Below are 20167 nucleotides of genomic sequence, written 5' to 3'. Positions count from 1 at the left end.
TTATCCATGGCTATACTCCCTTGCTTTCAAGGTGATAATGACATTAGCAGACTGGCTCATGGTTATAACTTTGGAGATGCTGCTTATTACTGGTGGTAGCCTGAAAGTTGGACAAGTTGATTTCCTATTTGTATGTATGTGAAGTTATGTTGGGCCTTTGACTAGTATGGCAAATTAACTACTTAGTATACTAGTATGTGACAACTTGTTAATTAGTATTTTATTGTTCCCTACCAACTCTCTCCGGAGTAAGCATTTAGATTTCTAGAATTTCTTTTCCTTTATCTCTTTGGGTAAATAGTATACCAGTTTTCCTGGTACTTTAGACAGTAGGCAATAACTAAACGTATTCACAGCTCTCAGTAATATTTGTTCTATTGTTTTGTTTTGAGGTGGAAGGGGGAGCTCTACCCTCAGAACATGAGGGGTAATATTTGCGTGGCTCACAAAGACCAGTGAGTACATCATCTGCATTTCCCACAGCTCACCAGAGGAGGGCTCTAACACCAGTCTCGATCCAGCCTTTTCTGTCCCTCAGAGAAAACTATTCATTATGGCCATGTGTTGTAATTTTCCTTAGTATTTTCTTGGAAATGTTATTGAGGGATGGGGTACCTATTACAAAATTTGGAAATAAATAAATCAGATGAGAAGACTATGCTCCCGAATGCTTATTTGGTTTAACAAAGCCCCTTGATTTAATGTGACTATGGATGTGTTGGCTGGAGTGTAGTTTCAAATCTTCCCACTGAACCTACAGGCTTTTAAGAAATCAACCCAGGAGTATTTTCCTGTCGAACAAATGGGTTCTTAGATCATACATGTAATTGATCCCAGCTCTCTGCTTCTCCTGAGCTAGGCGATGGATCACTTGGAGTCCTTTATCGCTGAGTGTGATCGGAGAACTGAACTTGCTAAGAAGCGGCTGGCAGAGACACAGGAGGAGATCAGTGCAGAAGTTTCTGCAAAGGTATGCTTGCGAGGTTTTCGCCTCGAGTTACTGGTACAAATCACTGTCTGGTAAGAACTGGGCTGCTGACGGACTTACAGCTCACCATCAGCACTGATAGTGCATCTTTGGGGTGGACACTACTCTGCCTTGAGTGTTTCCAGTAAGAAGAGTGGCTGTCAGTGAACTCTCAGCTACCAGGAGCTACTGCTGCTATCCCTGCCCTCACCATACATACTTTTTAAAGTGTGTTTTTAGTATCCCACATAAACAGGAAATGGGAAGTGGGGAAATGTTTGAACTATAGTACATCCATATCACGGAATGAAGGTAGATCTGTATATAATTGGCCTGGGTGGGTGTCAGCTGCATTATTCTTCTGTACTCCCTGTTCAGTGGAACTAAAACTGCTTATTGTTTTTTTCCCTTTCAGTTTTGTAAAAGCATTTCTTAGAATATATGCAGTTGCTAACTGGACCAAAAGTACTGTTTATTTCTGAAAGTAAATAAAAATAATTAGGCATTTTGCTTATAGTATAGGTTTCATATATTTAAACCTAGACATTTTATTACTCTTACCCCAAAATATCGAACTGTGAAGGAGACATAAAAAGACACAGCCTAGAAAATGACCAATATTGATCCTTGCAGCCATATTGGAAGTGACAGAGATGCCGGTGCTTTTATTGAAACATAGTGTACAGGTTTAGTCTATGGTCAGAGTCTCAGTGTTGGCAATAAGGATGGCGTAATTGTCACAATTTATGTGAGCCACCAAGGATCTTTAACTGTTCTGTTTATTTTCAGTGGAACAGACCAGAAATTCAGCAAGAAACACACTCATTTTCTTTGTATTAAAACTCTTCCGTTTTTTGGATGCCTGCTTACTTGATGGTTTCTCTCTCCCCTCAGGCAGAAAAAGTACATGAGTTGAATGAAGAAATAGGAAAACTTCTTGCTAAAGCTGAGCAGCTGGGAGCAGAAGGAAATGTGGATGAATCCCAGAAAATTCTTATGGAAGTGGAGAAAGTCCGTGCAAAGAAAAAAGAAGCTGAGGTTGGTGAGAAAAATGTCTTAGAGAAAGGGGAAACTGAGTAATGCCAGAGAGTTGACTCTGGACTGAAATTTAAGCCATGCCTCTAATTTTTGAATCTTAAGAAGGAGTTAAAATGAGGTGAGACATTGACAGGATCCCAGTGCATGCTTGGGCTTGTCTTTACTGTGCCCCTTGGCATCCCTTCATAACATAAGACCAGTCACTTGCCCGATCTGAGCATAATCCCATGTGTGAGGTTCCATAGAAACCAGTTTTACTGCTTATTCCTCTAGCTCCCTGGGGAGTTGGAGGGCTGTGGTGGTTTTATAGCTTGTGTGACTGGACCACAGTTGTATTGCAAATTGCTGTAAAGAATGAAACCTTTGATGCTGCATCTTCGGTAGAGAGAGCCTGTGCAGGTTGGGGTAGCATACAAGTGGTATTGGCCTGGGTGCCAGGACAGGACACACTGGCAGTGTGGTAGCGGAACAGATCAAGGGCTCAGTGTTTGTTTCACTGACAACCATTTTCTTACTAGGTTATTTTATCTGTTGGATATCTTGTTCTTGAATCCTCACTACAATTGGAAGTGGCTCGAGAATGGTAGAGCCAGAGTGAGACAGGGTGTGTTCCTTTAGTAAATGCTCGCCAAGCTTCAACTTGGTGCCTGGCACTTTTCTAGTTGTGAGCAAGCTGGAAGAGGCCCTCCCCTAATGGAGATGGCACTGGAGAATGGGTGGGGGCACAGACAGAAGAGAATGTGAACAGTTGGGTAAGATTAATTAAGAAGAAATGGGGTCTGAGTTTGAGAGTGACTGGGTTGTAGGGGGTCTTCAGATAGGGTAAGTTAGTCCTAAAGGCCACTTAGCTGAGATCCACAGACTGAGAAATTTATCAAAGTGGTGGGGGCAGGAGGGCCAGGTAGAGATGAGGAGATGGCCTATAGATGCCCTGGTGTAGGTCTGATTTTGGTTGTCACTTCCCCTGGCTCAGCATGGTATACATAATAGGGTATTGCCAAGAGTCATGGTGTTAGAGCAGTGTTTGCTGAGCGAGTGACAAATTGAAGAGACAGAGCAATGGGGCTGTCAGGACACCTTTCCACGGTGCCTCAGCAACACAGGCTGGAATTGAGGTCAGCAATGCTTGTTGGAAGGTGGTGCTGCGATAATGCTTCATGTACCTGTCATACCAGCATCCCCTTCAGTGATATTTGTAGGTAATATAATCCATTCTTGAACATAAAAGAGAGACAAAAGAATTCACAATACATATCTGATGTTTTTTGTATATAAATGCTTAGATTGATCACACTAAAAGATAAATGAACCCTGGCCCCCGTGCCTCAGTGGTAAGAGCATTGGCCCAAGCACCGAAGGGTCATATGTTCATATAAGTCCTTTATAGGAACTAGATCTCTACATGCTTAAGTGGGAAATTTGTGTTCATATGTAGTACAGATGTTAGACTCCCTGAGTTGCTGCTGACAGCTCAGCTGTACCAGAAAGGCCAGGGTGTTAGGAAAGAGACTCGTGGCCTCTACCACACACTGGGGGCCAGCTCTTCCTGCTTCAAAGAACCAAGCAGACACCAAAGTCTGATGGCTCAAAGATTTACACATAGGCTAAAGCCGTGGTCGGCAAACTGCGGCTCTTTGGCCCCTTGAGTGTGGCTCTTCCACAAAATACCACGGCCTGGGCGAGTCTATTTTGAAGAAGTGGCGTTAGAAGAAGTTTAAGTTTAAAAAATTTGGCTCTCAAAAGAAATTTCAATCGTTGTACTGTTGATATTTGGCTCTGTTGACTAATGAGTTTGCCGACCACTGGGCTAAAGTAATTGTAGATGTGGTGTTCACCACATGGATGTCTGTAGACAGCTGAGACAGGAGCAGGATATGGGACACATGGCTATTCATGCCCAGGACTGCTAGCATCCTTGCTCCTGCTGCTGTTCCCTGTCCCCATCACTGTGAGTACCGTCAAGAGGCAGCACCACTTAAAACCACCAGGCAAGACAGATGGTGTGTGGGAAGGCTTGGGAGTGCTGGTCTCTGTGGTGGTGTAGCACCCATGGGATCCTTTCTGCTCTTAGTAGCAGGCTTAAGAGAGTAGAGATCCTGTGTTCCCTTTACCCATTTCCTCCAATGTTATAAAACTCTAGCACAATATCACAGAAAGGACACTGACGTTAATAAGATACAGAACATCCAGCGTGGCCAACGTGGCTCAGTGGTTGGTTGAGGGTTGACCTATGAACTAGGAGGTCCTGGTTTGATTCCTGGTCAAGGGCACGTGCCCGGGTTGTGGGCTCCATCCCCAGTGTGGGAGGTGCAGGAGGCAGCCGATTATAGATTCTCTCTCATCATTGGTATTTCTCCCTCTCCCTTCCTCTCTGAAATCAATAAAATATATTAAAAAAAAAAAAAAGGATACAGAACATCCATTACCACAGATCCCCATTCTGTTGCCCTTTATAGCCATACCTACATCTCTAATCTCTGGCAACCACCAATCTGTTCTCCATGTCTTTATTTGGTCATTTCAAGAATGTTATATCAATTGAATTATAAAGTATGTAACCTTTGGGATCGGCTTTCTTTCCTCATGCTTTTTTGAAATTGATTTTAGAGAGAGGGAGGGAGAGAGTGAGAAAGACACATCAACCAGGGATTGAACCCACAACCCAAGCATGTGCCCTGACCTGGAATCAAACTGGCAACCTTCCAACTGAGTTACATTGGCCAGGGCAGAATTGGCTTTTCAGTCAGCATAATTAGAATTTATCTTGAGAGATACTACAGAATAGCATTCAAAGTTACAAAACTACAGAAGGGGAAACAATATCATAAATACAGGCAGTCCTTGGGTTACATGGGAGATATGTTCCTATGGTGCGACATAACTCGATTTGTGCCGTAAGTCGGGACCCACCTACATAAGCACCTACGTCACTCACATGGAACACATACACAGCAGTAATGAAGTGAAACAGTAAAAAAAATTTAAAAGAAAGATAACAATTCCTGACCTTTATTTATGGTAAATAAATAATAATAAACATAAAGCACATATGTACATATGTTGAAATGACGAACTTTTTAAATACTGTAAATGGGAGATGGTGATGTAACCATGAAACGACGTAAGTCTAGTCCTACGTAACCCGAGGACTGCCTGTATTTGTATAACCAACATATTTATAATTTTTGCTTAGGATTTTTTGGTTTTGTTTTTACTTAAAAGTGTGTAGTACATTATAATGGAAATTCAAGTTCTCTGTGTTTCCCCTCTTCTCTAGTCCCACTTTTCCTTCCTTTTCAGAGACAGGCATTAGTGTACATGTAACATAATCTTCAATTCTGTCTTTATACTTTATTACACATTTATACCCATAAACACTATGCATGTGTGTGAGGGGGATGTACTTTGTGCATTAAAAAAAGTCCTACATGTCCCACCGGTGTGGCTTAGTGGTTGACCGTGGACTTATGAACCAGGAGGTCATGGTTGATTCCAGGTCAGTGCACAATGCCCAGGTTGCGGGCTCAATTCCCAGTGTGGGGTGTGCAGGAGAGAATACAGAGATCCTGTTACTCTTTACCCGTATCCCCTGATATTGTAAAACTAGCACAACATCACAGAAAGGACACTGACATTAATAACAATCAAGATACAGAACATCATTGATGTTTCTATCTCCCTCTCCTTCTCCCTTCCTCTCTGAAGACAGTAAAAATATATTAAATATTTAAAGTCCTACATAAATTCTGTCCACACTATATCTTTTATTCACTTGCATTGTTTATTCAGCATTGTTTGTGAGATCTCTCCATGTTGCTCCCTATAGATCTGTTTTTTTTAGCTTATTGCTGTAGGATTTCCATTTTATGAACATACTAGAGGTCCGGTGCACAAAATATGTGCACTCTGGGAGGATCCCTCAGCCCGGCCTGTGCAGTTCGGGGACCCTTGGGGGATGTCTGACCCCAGCCACTATCGCTGATTGGAGCTCCCTCTGTGGGAGCACACTGACCACCAGGGGGCAGCTCCTGTGCTTTGCGTCTGCCCCCTGGTGGTCAGTGCGCATCATAGCAACCAGTTGTTCCGATGTTTGGTCAATTTGCACATTAGCCTTTTATTATATAGGATAGGCTATATATATATTGGTTATTATGTAGGATAGGATAGGATGACTGTCCATTGGCTGTTTTGTAGGTTTTGGGGATTTCTCATCTTTATAAACAGTTATACAGTGAGTGTTCTTGATCCTGTCTACTAGTGCATGTGAGAGTGTTCTAGGACATAGATTAGGAAGGAGAGTTTCTGGTAATAGCATATATATGTCCCCCTTCCATTAGATAGATCACTAAAGTACACTGCACATTAGTTGTACCAACTCAGGCTCCTCCTGTCAGTAATGTATGAGAGTGCCTGTTTTTCTGTATATGTGTCAGTTTAGTGAGTGTGATGTGGTATCTTATTTTAATTTGTCTTTCCTAGGAAATGTTTTCAATGTGTGGATTAATAGATTACTTACAAGCAAGCCTCCCTTTAAGGATAAGTGACTATTGTAATGCATATCTTAAACCTGGATTTTGAAGGAGCATTTTAACTTGGGCACAAACAGCAGTTTCCATGTCATGTTTCATTTTCTTTCGTGTCTTATATATTTTGAGCTTGAGTGAGTTACTTCTTGTGATTGGACTCAGACTGTAGTGGCTGCAGGAGGGAATTGGTTTTGTTCGGTTTTGTTGTGCATACTTTCTTCTTTGAAGAGAGTGTCTAATATATTTGTCCTTCCAAATTTTAACTTTTGGTGCTACATTGGGATATAGTTTCCTAGACATTGGGACACAAATTCTGTGGATGGGGCTTGAGTTTTTTTTTGCTTGTTTATTTGGTTTATTTTTTGAAGGACCCTGCTAAAGATTCTTCTGTCTTGCTTCTCTGGTCTTCACTCCCCACAGTGCCTAGAGACCTGCCTTCACTACTCCTTCTGAGAATAGGCAGCATCCTGCTGGTCTGGATGTTTTGAATTTTCCTTGTTTTAAAATCATGACTGTTGGTTCTTTCAAAAAAATTTTTTAAAATTGATTTTTAGAGAGAGAGAACATTGATCTGTTGTTCCATTTATTTATGCATTCAGTGGTTGATTTTTATATATGCCCTGACCGGGGATCGAACCTGCAACCTGGGCCTATCGGATGACCCTCTAACCAACTGAACTGGCTAGGGCTGTTGGTTCATTTCTTAAATAAATGATGAAGTTAAATTGGTTAAAAATATCTGAAGCTTTGAACAGATCAAATTCTTATTTATTTATAACGCACTTCTATAGTCCCTTCAAATATTTTCATTTTAGGGGTTGACTATTTGGTGGCATTTTCATCACTCCATTCTCTTTTTCCAGGAAGAATACAGAAATTCCATGCCTGCATCCAGTTTTCAACAGCAGAAGTTGCGTGTCTGTGAAGTCTGCTCAGCCTACCTTGGTCTCCATGACAACGATCGTCGACTTGCAGACCACTTTGGGGGCAAATTGCACTTGGGGTTCATTCAGATCCGAGAGAAGCTTGATCAATTGAGGGTACGTTAATGTATTGTGTTTTTGGAGAAACCTAAGAAGTCTTGTGATTTTCACATTTATTTTCTTCTAGAAAACTTTTGTTCTTATCCTAAGAATGTGCCTTGAATTTTATAGTGAAACTAGAGGCCCGATGCACGAAGATTTGTGCAAGAATGGGCCTTCCTTTCCCTGGCTCTGCCGGGCACCACCTTTGCTCAGCCCAGAGCCACCTTTCTGCCTTCCTGCCTTCCCACACTGCCCAGATGCCCGGAGTGGCTGGGGTAGTGCGGAGCTCTTGCGTCCCACCCCCGGCTGCTCAGTGCCTGTGTATGCAAATTAACCTGTCATCTTTGATGGGTTAATTTGCATACCCACTCCTGATTGGCTGGTGGGCGTTGCGAAGGTATGGTCAGTTTGCGTCTTTCTCTTTTATTAGTGTAGATAAATGCTGGATTCATCACTCACACAAGAGACCTAAGGGGCGTTGGACATTTATTTAGTCAGCATTCCCTTTTTATAAGGATAATGGCAGAGTCCAGTACAGGATACGGACACCTTTTGCACATCTCCAAAATAACTTCTGTTAGGGCAGTGGTCGGCAAACTCATTAGTCAACAGAGCCAAATATTAACAGTACAACGATTGAAATTTCTTTTGAGAGCCAAATTTTTTAAACTTAAACTTCTTGTAACGCCACTTCAAAATAGACTCGTCCAGGCCATGGTATTTTGTGGAAGAGCCACACTCAAGGGGCCAAAGAGCCGTATGTGGCTCGCGAGCCGCAGTTTGCTGACCACGGTGTTAGGGGATGGGAAAGAACCAACAGTCTCTAGTTTTTCTCTTTGGTCAGAGGCAATGCGTGAAGAATGGTTAGGCTAGATGGGAAACGACACATCCTGGCCCTTGCCCTGAGCCAACTTAGGCCAAGAAGGTGATTGTTTTCCTGGTTAGACTGTAAAACATTTGAAATCTTGAGTAAAGAACACTAAGAAGAAAGGGTGAACATGTTTCAGATACTTAGAATTATTGTTCTCCAAACTGACAGGAGTCTTCCCTGCTGTGTACTGTGTTAAAGATGGGGATGCTGGGAAACAGGCCTTCCCTCTAGACCTGAAATCTGGTGGAAGGACAGATGTGGCACCTAACTATAGGACACTATGATAAGACTGAGACCTTTGTGTGCCTCTCAGGAAGGAGCAGTGGGTAGCAGCGCTCTGCATCAAAGGAGGGATCCCCAGAAGGTGATATGTGATCTTGGCACTGGGCGAGGGAGCTGGCAGTGAGGATGTCTTTAGCCACTGGTCTTGACACATTTTACTCCTGTGCTCCCAGTAGGATTTTGGAAATGAATACACTTTGTCACATGTTTTTAAGTCAGAATTTTTTCTTTATAAGTTTATGGGTATCAAAGTTGTAAAAGTACTTTCTATGTAGCCAATAGAACATAAATAACAATTTTGTGTTTGTCCCCATTTAAAAAATCTCCTTAGCATTTGGAAATGTCATGTTCCCATTTCTCTCTCTTCTTTTTATTTTATTTTATTTTTTGTTGTTGTTGTTAATCGTGAGCATATTTTCCCATTGAGTTTTAGAGAGAGTTGAAGGGAGGTGGAGAGACAGAGAAAAATGAGAGACACATTGATTGGTTGCCTCCTGCATGAGCCCTGGCCCCAGAGATCCAGGCTGCAACTGAGGCATGTGCCCTTGACGAGAATCAAATCCGGGACCCTTACAGTCTGAGGGCCGACACTCTATCCACTGAGCAAACCCGGCTAGAGCCCATTTCTCCTGTAAATTGTAGTTCCATGCCATATCACTCCACAATTTTGTCCTGAAAGCTTTTCATTTCTGTAACATATCTTCATCAGAAATGTGAATACATTAAAATATTTTCTCCTGAACCCTTAAGAACTTAATTACTTGATCTAGAAAGTATGTTTTATTTTTACAGTGATGAGTAGTATATAGTTGGCCAAAACAACACAAATATATTACAGATTTTGTTAAATAGCTATTAAACTAACAACAGAAAATGTATTTGAAAAGGTAGCTCTAAATGATAAAGAGGGTGGGAGTTCTGTGCTCTAATCAGAGATGGCTTCACAGCGATCCCAGAGATGTTCACATCTCAAAGCCACACACTGAAGTAAATGTGGGGGTGTAAGAAGAGTAAGGCCTTTTTTGTCGGGTGGGGAAAGATAGTTTTTTAGGGAGTGGGAAGAGTTTGGAAAGGAAATGATGCCAGCCTACAGGTCTGTTCACAATCAGATCTTCTTAGGAAGAGTGCACATGGAAGCAGAGGTGCTGAGACTTCCATTATTAACATTACTTGTCCATTGTGTGTGCCTGCTCCAGGTGCAAGTGATTGGGGTCCCAGGTGTAGAACTGGAGGTGCCCGGCAGGAAGGTTCTCATACCTGAAGAGTGCTGCAGGGAGGAAAGCTAGTCTCCCTCTCACACCTTGCTGTGCCTTCTCTTCCTGGGGACCTGGCCTGGTTCTAGTCCGCACTGAGGTTTAAGATCATCCTTCATGCCTTCATGGGGATGCGAAGACTGGTGACTGTTTGTCTCATTGGCTCTGACTTTCCTTCAGGACTTCATTTCACTGAGCAGAGAGATCAGGCCATGGACAGGCTTTGAAAGACATTGGGTTGGGGGATGTGCAGATTGGACATAGTGCTGCTTTGCACTGAGCTGTGTTGATTGTGTTCCAGCAGTGCAAGTTTCTCAAGGCCTCCTCCAGCCTGTTGAATTTTCTTTTCTTTTGGGTTCACAATCAAGCCTGATGAACCATGTGTTAAGATTGGAGGTTCATGGTCCTCTTCCCCTGCTTGCTTCCCTGTGAGGCCAGGTCTAAAGGCACCTGAAGACTGGCTGCTCCTTGACAGCAGGAGCTTGGCTTCCAGCAACAAGATGTATTTGGTCTGATATCTGTGTTCTCCTTTACCATAAAGTTGGTGGAGTCTCCTTTGGATAGAAAACCAGCTTTCTGGATTGATTTAAAGCAATATGGTAAATTTTCTGTGACTTAGAAGTACAACAGCTCCTTAGACTATGCAGTTTCTTGCCCTGGCTGGTATGCTTAGAGCGTCAGCTTGGGCACCGGAGAGTCGCCAGTTTGAGGTCCCGGGTTCGATTCCTGGTCAAGGGCACGCACCTGGGTTTGCAGGTTCAGTCCCTGCCCCTGGTCGGTGCGAGTGTGAGAGGCAGTCAATGTGTCTATTGCACATCCATGTTTCTTTTTCTTTCCCTCCCTCCCTCACACTCTCCTTCCTCCCTTCCACTCTAAAAATCAATGGAAAAATATCCTCACTCCTTAGGTGAGGATTTAAAAAAAGAAGAAGGATATTCACTATGTCACTGAATTTATAAAATGTAATGATAGTTCAGCCAGTGTGGCTCAGTGGTTGAGTGTCAACCTATGAATCAGGAGAACCTAGTTTGATTACTGGTCAGGGCACATGCCGGGGTTGTGGGCTCGATCCCTAGTAGGAGGCATGCAGGAGGTGGCCGATCGATAATTGTCTCTCATCATTGATGTTTCTATCTCTCCCTCTCTTTTCCTCTCTGAAATCAATAAAAGTATGTTTAAAATTTTTTTAATATGATGATAAAGCATTTTAAAATGAGTTTTTCATTTTTCATTGTTTAAGAAGTTTTTAAATTGACCATGCTCCTGTTTAAGACTTCCTCTTAGATTTTTTTAAAAATATATTTTATTGATTTATTACAGAGAGGGAGAGAGAGGGATAGAGAGTTAGAAACATTGATGAGAGAGAAACATCGATCAGCTGCCTCCTGCACACCTCCTACTGGGGATGTGCCCGCAACCAAGGTACATGCCCTTGACCGGAATCGAACCTGGGACCTTTCAGTCCACAGGCCGACGCTCTATCCACTGAGCCAAACCGGTCAGGGCTCCTCTTAGATTTTTAAATTACCAATACTGAGGTCATTAAATGTGCTTTATTAAACAATATTTATACTCTAGTTTATGTAACGTTCTCTTATTTTCCAATTTTTCATTTATTTAGAAAACTGTGGCTGAAAAACAGGAGAAGAGAAACCAGGATCGCTTGAGGAGGAGAGAAGAGAGGGAGCGGGAGGAGCGGCTGAGCAGGAGGTGAGCCCGAGATAGCACATCATAAGGAAACCCCTACTTTCATTGCAGTGTTGCTGATAACATTTGAGGTTGCTAAGTACCTAAGAGGCAGTTAAAAGAAAATAAACTCACAGCATGTTCAATTGAGCGAGGTCTTAACTGGCCTTGAAAGACCTGTGTGTGCACAGCATTGCAGCACTGGACTGGGCTATCTTCGGCTGCACAAGAGCTCTGTGACCTAATTCTTATCTGGAAAGATGTAGACACCACCCTCCACCCTCCACCCCCCACTCCCCCCTCCCCAGGGTAAAGAGTAGAAGAGGGAGAGGAACCTGCTACACCCAGACTCCTGTGGTTTATTTATGCATTCATTGGTTGAGTTTTATATATGCCCTCGGCAAACAGGACAGGCAGAAAAAGGTGTCACACTGCTATGCCTAGCTGTGGGAGAAGGCCCTTGGGGCTATTTAGCCTCTGGCATTGACTTGAGTGAAATGGGGCCAGTGGAGGAGGTTGGGACCTGCTGCCTTGTGAATAAGTGCAGGTTGTAGGGGCAGTAGCAGCAAGAATAGTGAGGAGCCAGCTGGGAGAGCCCAGAAGGAGGAGGTGGAAGTTTGAATCAGGTGAGGGTGGGAAGGGTCTAGGTCAGTGATGGGCAACCTTTTGAGCTTGGTGTGTCAAACTTCGCCAAAAAACTGAACATAACTCAGGTAGTGTGTCACTTTGAGGAAAAAACATTATTTTGCAAATGTTTCATCCTCAGGAGCAGCAAATGTTTCATCCTCGGCATGCGGCCGCCTCAGCAGCCGCGTGTCATCAGAAATGGCTACGCGTGTCAGTGCTGACACACGTGTCATAGGTTCGCCATCACTGGTCTAGGTATAGAGCTGGTAAGATTTCTTGGTAATCAGTTGTGAGGCAAGCGAAGGGGGAATGGAGCTGGTGTCATGGTTTCTGGCCTTAAGTAGCCATCTACGGAGGTAGGAAAGACTAGGAGCTGTGTGTCGGCGTGAGGAGGATGTAGGGAGTATAATTTGACTCTGGCCATACTCAGTTTGAGATGTGTAAGAAACATCTAGGTAGAGATGCTGAGTCTGGTCAGAGTTCAGGGAAGAGACTTGAGCCAGAAGTAACTGCTCTCTTATTGGGCATAGCTCATTGTCTTTGAAAGGCCCAGAAACTGGCTTTTCCTGAAGGAATTCCTCAGTGTGTAACTATGGAAGGATAAATAAGAATTTATTGTATTTTTCCCCATTAGTTACCTAACAGATTCTGATTGTAAAGAAACTCAAGCAGTATAAAAATATACAAGCAAAATATGCAAGTCCCTATTTACACAGAGGTGACCACTGTGGTGTGGGTTGTGTCTGTGTGCACTGGTACCTGTGGGACCCTCAGCTGATATCTGAGCTCATCCCACAGCAGGTGTGTCCTTACAATGATGTGTCATAACAGTATTCTTTTTCCCCCACCTTCACCCTTTTCATTCACTTCCCCATCCCCTGCCTCCACATATAAGTGAAATCATATAGTATTTGTCTTTGTTTGACCTATTTCACTTAGCATAATGCCCTCAAGGTCCATCCATGTTGTCACAAATAGGATTTCCTTCTTTTGTATGGCTGAATAATATTCCCTTGTGTATATGTATCACTTTTCTTTATTAATCTGTCAGTAGACACTTAGTTGGGGTTTCAAATAAATATGGTAGTTCCCCCCCTTATCTGCAGAAGATAGATTCCTAAACCTGGATGCTTGAAACTGCAGATAGTACCGAACCTTAAGTAAGCTCTTTTTTCCCTATATATACTTTACGGCTTCTCTTTGGCACATCCAAATTGCCAGCATCATTACTCCTGTTCTTTGTGGCCAATATTAAGTAGAATAAAGGTGACTTGAACACAAGCAATGTGGTACTTCACCAGTTGTTCACAAGATGGCTTACTAAGTGACTTAACAGGCAGGTAATGTATATAGCATGGATATGCTTGACAAAGGGATGATTTGTAGAACCGAGTGGGATGCTGCAAGATTTCATCATGCTACTCAGAATGGTGTGCAATTTAAAACTTATTTTTTATTTCTGGAATTTTCATTTAATGTTTTCAGACTGAGGTTGACCATGGGTAACTGAAGCTGTAGAAAATGAAAGGAAAGGGCAGACTACTTTACCTAGAAGTGGAATTGCTGGGGCATTGGTGGTTCTAGTTTGAATTCTTTAAGGAATTTCCATATTGGTTTCCATAGTGGCTGCATTAGTCTACATTCCCACCAACAGTGTATGAGGATTCCCTTTCCTTTTTTCGGGGGAGTGGGGGGGAGGGCTCCCTTTTCTCTACATCCTTGCCAACACTTAAAATGTCTTTTTAAAATTAAAAAAAAAATTGATTTCAGAGAGGAAGGTAGAGGGGGAGAAGGATAAAAACATAAATGATGAGAGAGAATCATTGATCAGCTGCCTCTTGCACACACCCCATTGGGGGTAGAGTCTGCAACATGTGCATGTGCCCTTGACCGGAATCAAACCTGGAACCCTTCAGTCCGCAGGCCAATACTGTCCACTGAGCCAAACCAGCCAGGGCTTATATGCCCCCCACCTTTTTTTTTTTTTAATATATTTTTATTGATTTCAGAAAGGAAGGAAGAGGGAGAAAGAGATAGAAACATTAATGATGAGAGAATCATTGATCGACTGCCTCCTGCATGCCCCCTATTGAGGAGTGAGCCCAAAACCCAGGCATGTGCCCTGACTGGGAATCAAACCGTGACCTCCTGGTTCATAGGTCGATGTGCAGCTACTGAGCCACACTGGCTGGGTCCAAGGATATTTTTTTCCATTAATTTTTTTTTTTTTTAAGAGAAAGTGGAAGGGAGGGATGGGGAAGGAGAGAGAGAAACATCAATGTGAAAGAGACATCGATTGGTTACCTCCCACACATGCCCTGGTCAGGTCTGAGAAAGGAACTCTGGACCCTTAGTTGCACTAGCTGATGCTCTATCACTGAGCCACACTGGCCAGGGCAAAATGTCTTTTTGATCATTACCAGTCTAACAGGTATGATCTCTCATTGTGGGTTTGATTTACATTTCTCTGGTGATTAGTGATATTGAGCACTTTTTTATGTATTTGTATGTCTTCAGAAAAATCTCTATACAGATTCTCTGCCCGTTTTTTAATTGGATGTTTTTCCTTTTGAGTTTTAAGAGTTCTTTATATATTTTGTATATTAAGCCCTTATCTGATATACTTTACAAATATGTTCTTGAGCCCTAACCGGTTTGGCTCAGTGGATAGAGCGTCGGCCTGCTCAGGGGTCCCAGGTTCGATTCCGGTCAGGGGTATGTACCTTGGTTGCAGGCACATCCCCAGTAGGAGGTGTGCAGGAGGCAGCTGATTGATGTTTCTCTCTCATCGATGTTTTTAACTCGCTTTCCCTTTCCCTTCCTCTCTGTAAAAAAAACCCAATAAAATATATTTAAAATAAAAATATGTTCTTGTATTTTGTAGTTGCCTTCTTGTTTTGTTGATGGTTTCCTTCACTGTACAGAAATTTTTTAGTTTGATATAGTTCCACTTGTTTTTGCTTTTGTTGCCTATCCTTTTTTTAAAAAAATTATTGATTTGAGAGAGAGAGAGAGAGAAACTTATTGTTCCACTTATTTATGCATTTGTTGGTTGATTTTTGTATGTGCCCTGGCCCAGGATCAAATCTGCAACCTTGGTGGGCGTAGTATTGGGACAATTCTAACCAGCTGAGTTATCCTACCAAGGCTATTGCCTATCATTTTTAATTTAAATTTTTTTTGGGGTTGGAAGGGATGATGATATTTTTTTAAAATATGTTTTTATTGGTTTTAGAGAAGAAGGTGGGGCAGGGCGGCATTGATTGGTTGCCTCCTAAATGCACCCTGACTAGGGACCGAACCCACAACCTGGGCATGTGCCCTTACCAATGGCCTTCCTTTTGGTGCACTGGATAAATGTTCAAACAACTGAGCTGCACCGGCCAGGGCAACCTATTTTAATTTATTTTTTAAACATTTAAAAATATACATTTTTATTGATTTCAGAGAGGAAGGGAGAGGAAGAGAAGAGAAAGAAACATCAATGATGATGAGAGGGAATCATTGATTGGCTGCCTCCTGCACGCCCCCTACTGGGGACCGAGCCCACAACCCCAGGGCATGTGCCCTTGACCAGAATTGAACCTGGGACCCTTGTGTCCACAGGCTGATGCTCTACACTGAGCCAGACCATCTAGGGCCAACTTTAATTTTTGATGACTATTTTTATGTTTTTATAAAACTATTTTTGAACAGTTACTCTAGAGATCATCTGTATATGTTTTGAGCATTTTATAAAATTCCTTAGAATTTCTGGCATAAAAGAATTTAATAAATAAATATTGGTAGGTGTTATAGAAATTGCTTTCCAAGAGGCTTTATTAAATCATCTTAAACCACACAGTATAAGAGCATGTTCTGTCACTTCCTCCTCAGCCCGTGTTGGTGGCAATCATGTAAGCTTTGCTGTGGACACTGTAAAATGAGGTCTCATTACTATGCACATTTTTTGGATTGCTGATTGTATACTATTTCCCAAGGGCCTCATGTGACCTTCACCTGGCAATGAGCCTGTGTTTGGAACTTGAGGTTCTGCTTTAACGTTGGTGTCATGGTGGCTTTCACTTCTACCCAGCCCTGTGTCTGTTAGGTGAGCTAGTGTCCACTATAAAGACTTCGCAGCCGAAACCGGTTTGGCTCAGTGGATAGAGCGTCGGTCTTGGGACTGGAAGGTCCCAGGTTCGATTCCGGTCAGGGGCATGTACATTGGTTGCGGGCACATCCCCCCGTGGGAGTGTGTGCAGGAGGCAGCTGGTCGATGTCTCTCTCTCATCGATGTTTCTAGCTCTCTATCCCTCTCCCTTCCTCTCTGTGAAAAATCAATAAAATATATTAAAAAAAAAAAAAAAAGACTTCGCAGAGTCAATTGTTGAACTCAGGGTGCCAGTCCTGTCCTTTTGCCAAAAGCAGCTAGGAGCTGGGGGTTGGAGGTGGACCTCATTTTGTAAGCATTGACACTTGGTGCCGCAGGCCTGAGAAAAAGTGAACCTCTAGAAGATAACAGGTTTCTGTGGGAAGTCGACCCTCCTTCACCTTGCAGAATTGGGACTCCTCCCCTTAGATGTGTGGGATGGGGCTGTTTGGGGGAGATTATTCATTTTGTTCCCCCCTTCATTTTAGGTCTGGATCAAGAACCGGAGATCGAAGGAGGTAGGTTTCCAGATCCAATTAATCCCTAGCCGGTTTGGCTCAGTGGATAGAGCGTTGGCCTGTGGACTGAAGGGTCCTGAGTTCTATTCTGGTCAAGGGCATGTACCTCAGTTGCAGGCTTGATCCTGGGTCCTAGTAAGGGTGTGTGGGGGAGGCAACCAATGGATGTGTTTCTCTCACATTGATGTTTCTCTTTCTCTCCCCCTCCCTTCCATTTCTCTAAAAATGAATGGAAAACTATCCTCAGGTGAGGATTAAAAACAAACAAACATCCATTTAAGTGTTCTCAGTCACATGTTCTTTTCCACATGCATTTTTCTTTTTTATTTTAGAGAGGAAGGTTGGGGGAGAGAGAAAGAAAAAAAAACCACACACACATCAATTTGTTGTTCCACTTAATTTATGCATTCATTGGTTGATTCTTGTTTGTGTTCTGACTGAGGATTGAACCCACAACCTTGGCATATCGGGAGGACACGATAAACAACTGAGCTACCTGGCCTGAGCACACATGCATTTTTCTTAATACTTAACCTTTATACCTTCACAATTATTATGTGATGGGTAGGGCTGGCTTGTGAGGGGGCATGGGCACAGGTCAGACTTGAGCCCCATTTGTTGCTGGGTTGATTGGGGCTTAGTCCAGTAGAAAGATCCACTGTCAGTGATGTCAGTGAGAGGGAAGATTAGAGGGCACTGCTGAGGCCCTCGGGTGGCCAGGAGTTTCCCAGCAAGATGCTTTGGTGGGACGGGTCTGGTCATAATTCTTTCTGACCAGAGATTAACTGATGGGACTGTTGTGAGCCCAAGCTATAAGTTTGTAGGAGGGAAGGAGAGATACCAGAAAAGCATCAAGCTAAATGTGCTGAGAGAGGAGGGTCGTTGGGTGGGGCCACCACAGCCTTCAGAGCCTCTGGTCTACTGCAGGTCACGTTCCCGGGACCGACGTCGGAGGCGGTCAAGATCTATCTCCAGAGAACGACGAAAGCCTTCCAGGTCCCGGTCCCGAGACAGACACCGGCGTCACCGCAGTCGTTCCCGGAGCCACAGCCGTGGCCACCGCCGGGCTTCCAGGGACCGGAGTGCGAAATACAAGTAACTACTCTGACTTCTTCAGTAGCTGCGACCAGGAGTGAGCCCTTTCTCTTTGTGTTCCCAGGGTTTGCTGGGGTCTGTCAGCCATACCTGTTGCTCAGGAGACTGGCTGGGCATCTGTGGGACTGAGTATTGGGACCTTGAGGAGTGGTAAATGGAACCCAGAGTCCTGGGAGCCCTAAGCTGAGAGCAGCAGATGGATTCAGGGATGGGACAACTGAGAGGCTGTGGGGTGGTCACACATGAGCACGGCCCCACGAGGTGCCTGACACACTGAGGGGCTGCCAACTCACTATCACTTTGATGCACAGAGCCCCTGAGGCTTGTGCCCTGCTTATATCTCTGTTGTGGTTTTTCTAAGGGAAAAAAACACCACTGGTAACCACTGTTACTACTTGGGTATGCTTGGATTTAGTCTTTTTTCTTCCTTTTTTTTTTTTTACATAATGGGTCATATTCTGCATGTGGACCTTTTGTTGCATTTTTCTTTGCTCTGTTTATATTATAGCTGCTCTGTTTATATTATATTAGAAATCTTTTCAAATGTCACTTTTTAGTGGTTATGGGCTGGGCATGAGATGGCAGGCCTGACTGCTCTCTGGCGTGCTAGGGAGCCTTCCTTGGTGGGGTGGGTGTTGGCCTTCCTTGACCTGGTGTTGAGGGTCATGTGAGGAGACAAGTCCGAAGGGAGACAACAGCCTCTGCTGAGCCTCTGGTTCCCATTTCCCAGGTTCTCCAGAGAGCGGGCATCGAGGGAGGAGTCCTGGGAGCGAAGTCGGAGTGAGCGTGGGGCCACTGACTGGAGGCTTGAAAGCTCCAATGGGAAGACATCGGAGGAGAAGGAGGCTGGAGAGATCTGAACCTATGCCTGGGCGCTGTAAATAGTCTGATAAATGTTTGACACAGCCTGAAGTTACCCTTTATATTTGCTGAATACAACACATCTTTTGTAGTTTAAAGTTTCTATTGTTTTGGAGCTAGCTGTGAGTTTCTAGAGATGTACAGAATTACTCCTGTGTTCTGGGGTTATGTTGAGTAGGAAAAAATAAATCTGACTGACTGCCTCCTGATTGCTGCATTGGAGTCTCTGCTGTCCCTGTATGTTCTAGACGCGTCACCTCGGCCTTCACATGTGGTGACAATGGGCACTGTCTCAGTGAACTTTGCTCAGCTTCAGAAATTATGACTTACTGTTGGGACTCCCCTTTGACTTTGATCATCTGACACCCCTCCTCCCCTTGCCCTAATGACCGATTCCAGATATGCCTGGCTCCACCCCTCAGTGCAGACCACGGGCTCCACTAGGGAGGAGGTAGGCACCCCATCTGCCCACATTTCTTTAGGAATTTAGACCTGTCCAGCTTGCTCTTAGCATGGCTTTGACCTGGCACTCTAGCTCAGGGGAGCTACACTGCAGTGTCCAGAATATCCACATAACAGCCACGGGCTCCTCAGAGGAGGAGGATCAGGCTGTGCTTTGACTCACACTCAGGAGGGCCAGTGGTGGTCTCCACTCTCTCTCAGCTAGATGAGCCCTTCTGGAAGGATAACTGGGAGTCGTTCCCTTTTCACTTCAGGGAGGTTTTTGGTTTATTTTTGGAAGGAGCTTCTGATGGCGGATTATGAAAACAGTCCTCCCCACCCCTTCTATGCAAAGGCTGGTTGACTCAGTGAGCACCGGGGCACTGGGTCTGGACCTTGTGACTACCAGCACCGTAATGTGGCTGGTCCTGCTCTGGGCTCCCGTGCTGCAGTTAGTCCCCTTCTAGGAGGACGTGCAGATAGATGAATTGCTCTGCTGGCTTGTGACAGGTTTTCCCTGGCTGGGAAAGCAGTGCATCGTCAGTAGGGTGTCCCTCCACCCAAGCCACACTACCCCTTCCTGCAGCTTAAGCTGGACCAGAACAAAAGCAGCGTCACTGGAGCTCTCTGCTTGGTGTGGACACCAAGAGGCATGCCCTCTTGGGTTTGGGAAGTGGACAAAAGTGGTGGAAAGCCTTGAGTGCGTTAAGGGTGGTTCTGGGAGGGGAGAGTCAGAGGGAATAAGAGCTGGATAATGGGTTCCTGTCTCAGTTGTATAGCCTAGCTTGCCTGTGACAGGCAGAGGCTAGACTGAAACTGGCAGAAGACATCCCAGCTCGGGCAAC

General features: G+C 44.0%; 1 protein-coding gene across 3 annotated transcripts in view; it reads left to right on the top strand.

Annotated features, from left to right (window-relative positions):
* LUC7L (LUC7 like) overlaps positions 1–19144 on the top strand; it is a 33186-nt gene extending 14042 nt beyond the window's left edge. Inside the window, exons 4-10 of one of the 3 annotated variants that reach the window (XM_079787818.1) lie at positions 860–970; positions 1862–2005; positions 7395–7571; positions 11584–11672; positions 16896–16925; positions 17853–18020; positions 18751–19144. In XM_079787818.1, the coding sequence (XP_079643944.1) occupies positions 860–970; positions 1862–2005; positions 7395–7571; positions 11584–11672; positions 16896–16925; positions 17853–18020; positions 18751–18880 (849 nt within the window). In that variant the 3' untranslated portion in view covers positions 18881–19144. Of the gene's footprint in view, positions 1–859; positions 971–1861; positions 2006–7394; positions 7572–11583; positions 11673–16895; positions 16926–17852; positions 18058–18750 lie in introns of all 3 variants that reach the window. The other 2 variants (XM_079787820.1, XM_079787819.1) reach the window with 2 other exon arrangements.
* The last annotated feature ends 1023 nt before the right edge of the window (positions 19145–20167 follow it).

Source organism: Cnephaeus nilssonii (assembly GCF_951640355.1).
Source record: "Cnephaeus nilssonii genome assembly, chromosome: 2".
Lineage (NCBI taxonomy): Eukaryota > Metazoa > Chordata > Mammalia > Chiroptera > Vespertilionidae > Cnephaeus > Cnephaeus nilssonii.
Note: the sequence above shows the minus strand (reverse complement) of the source record. Positions and strands in the feature narration are given on the sequence as shown.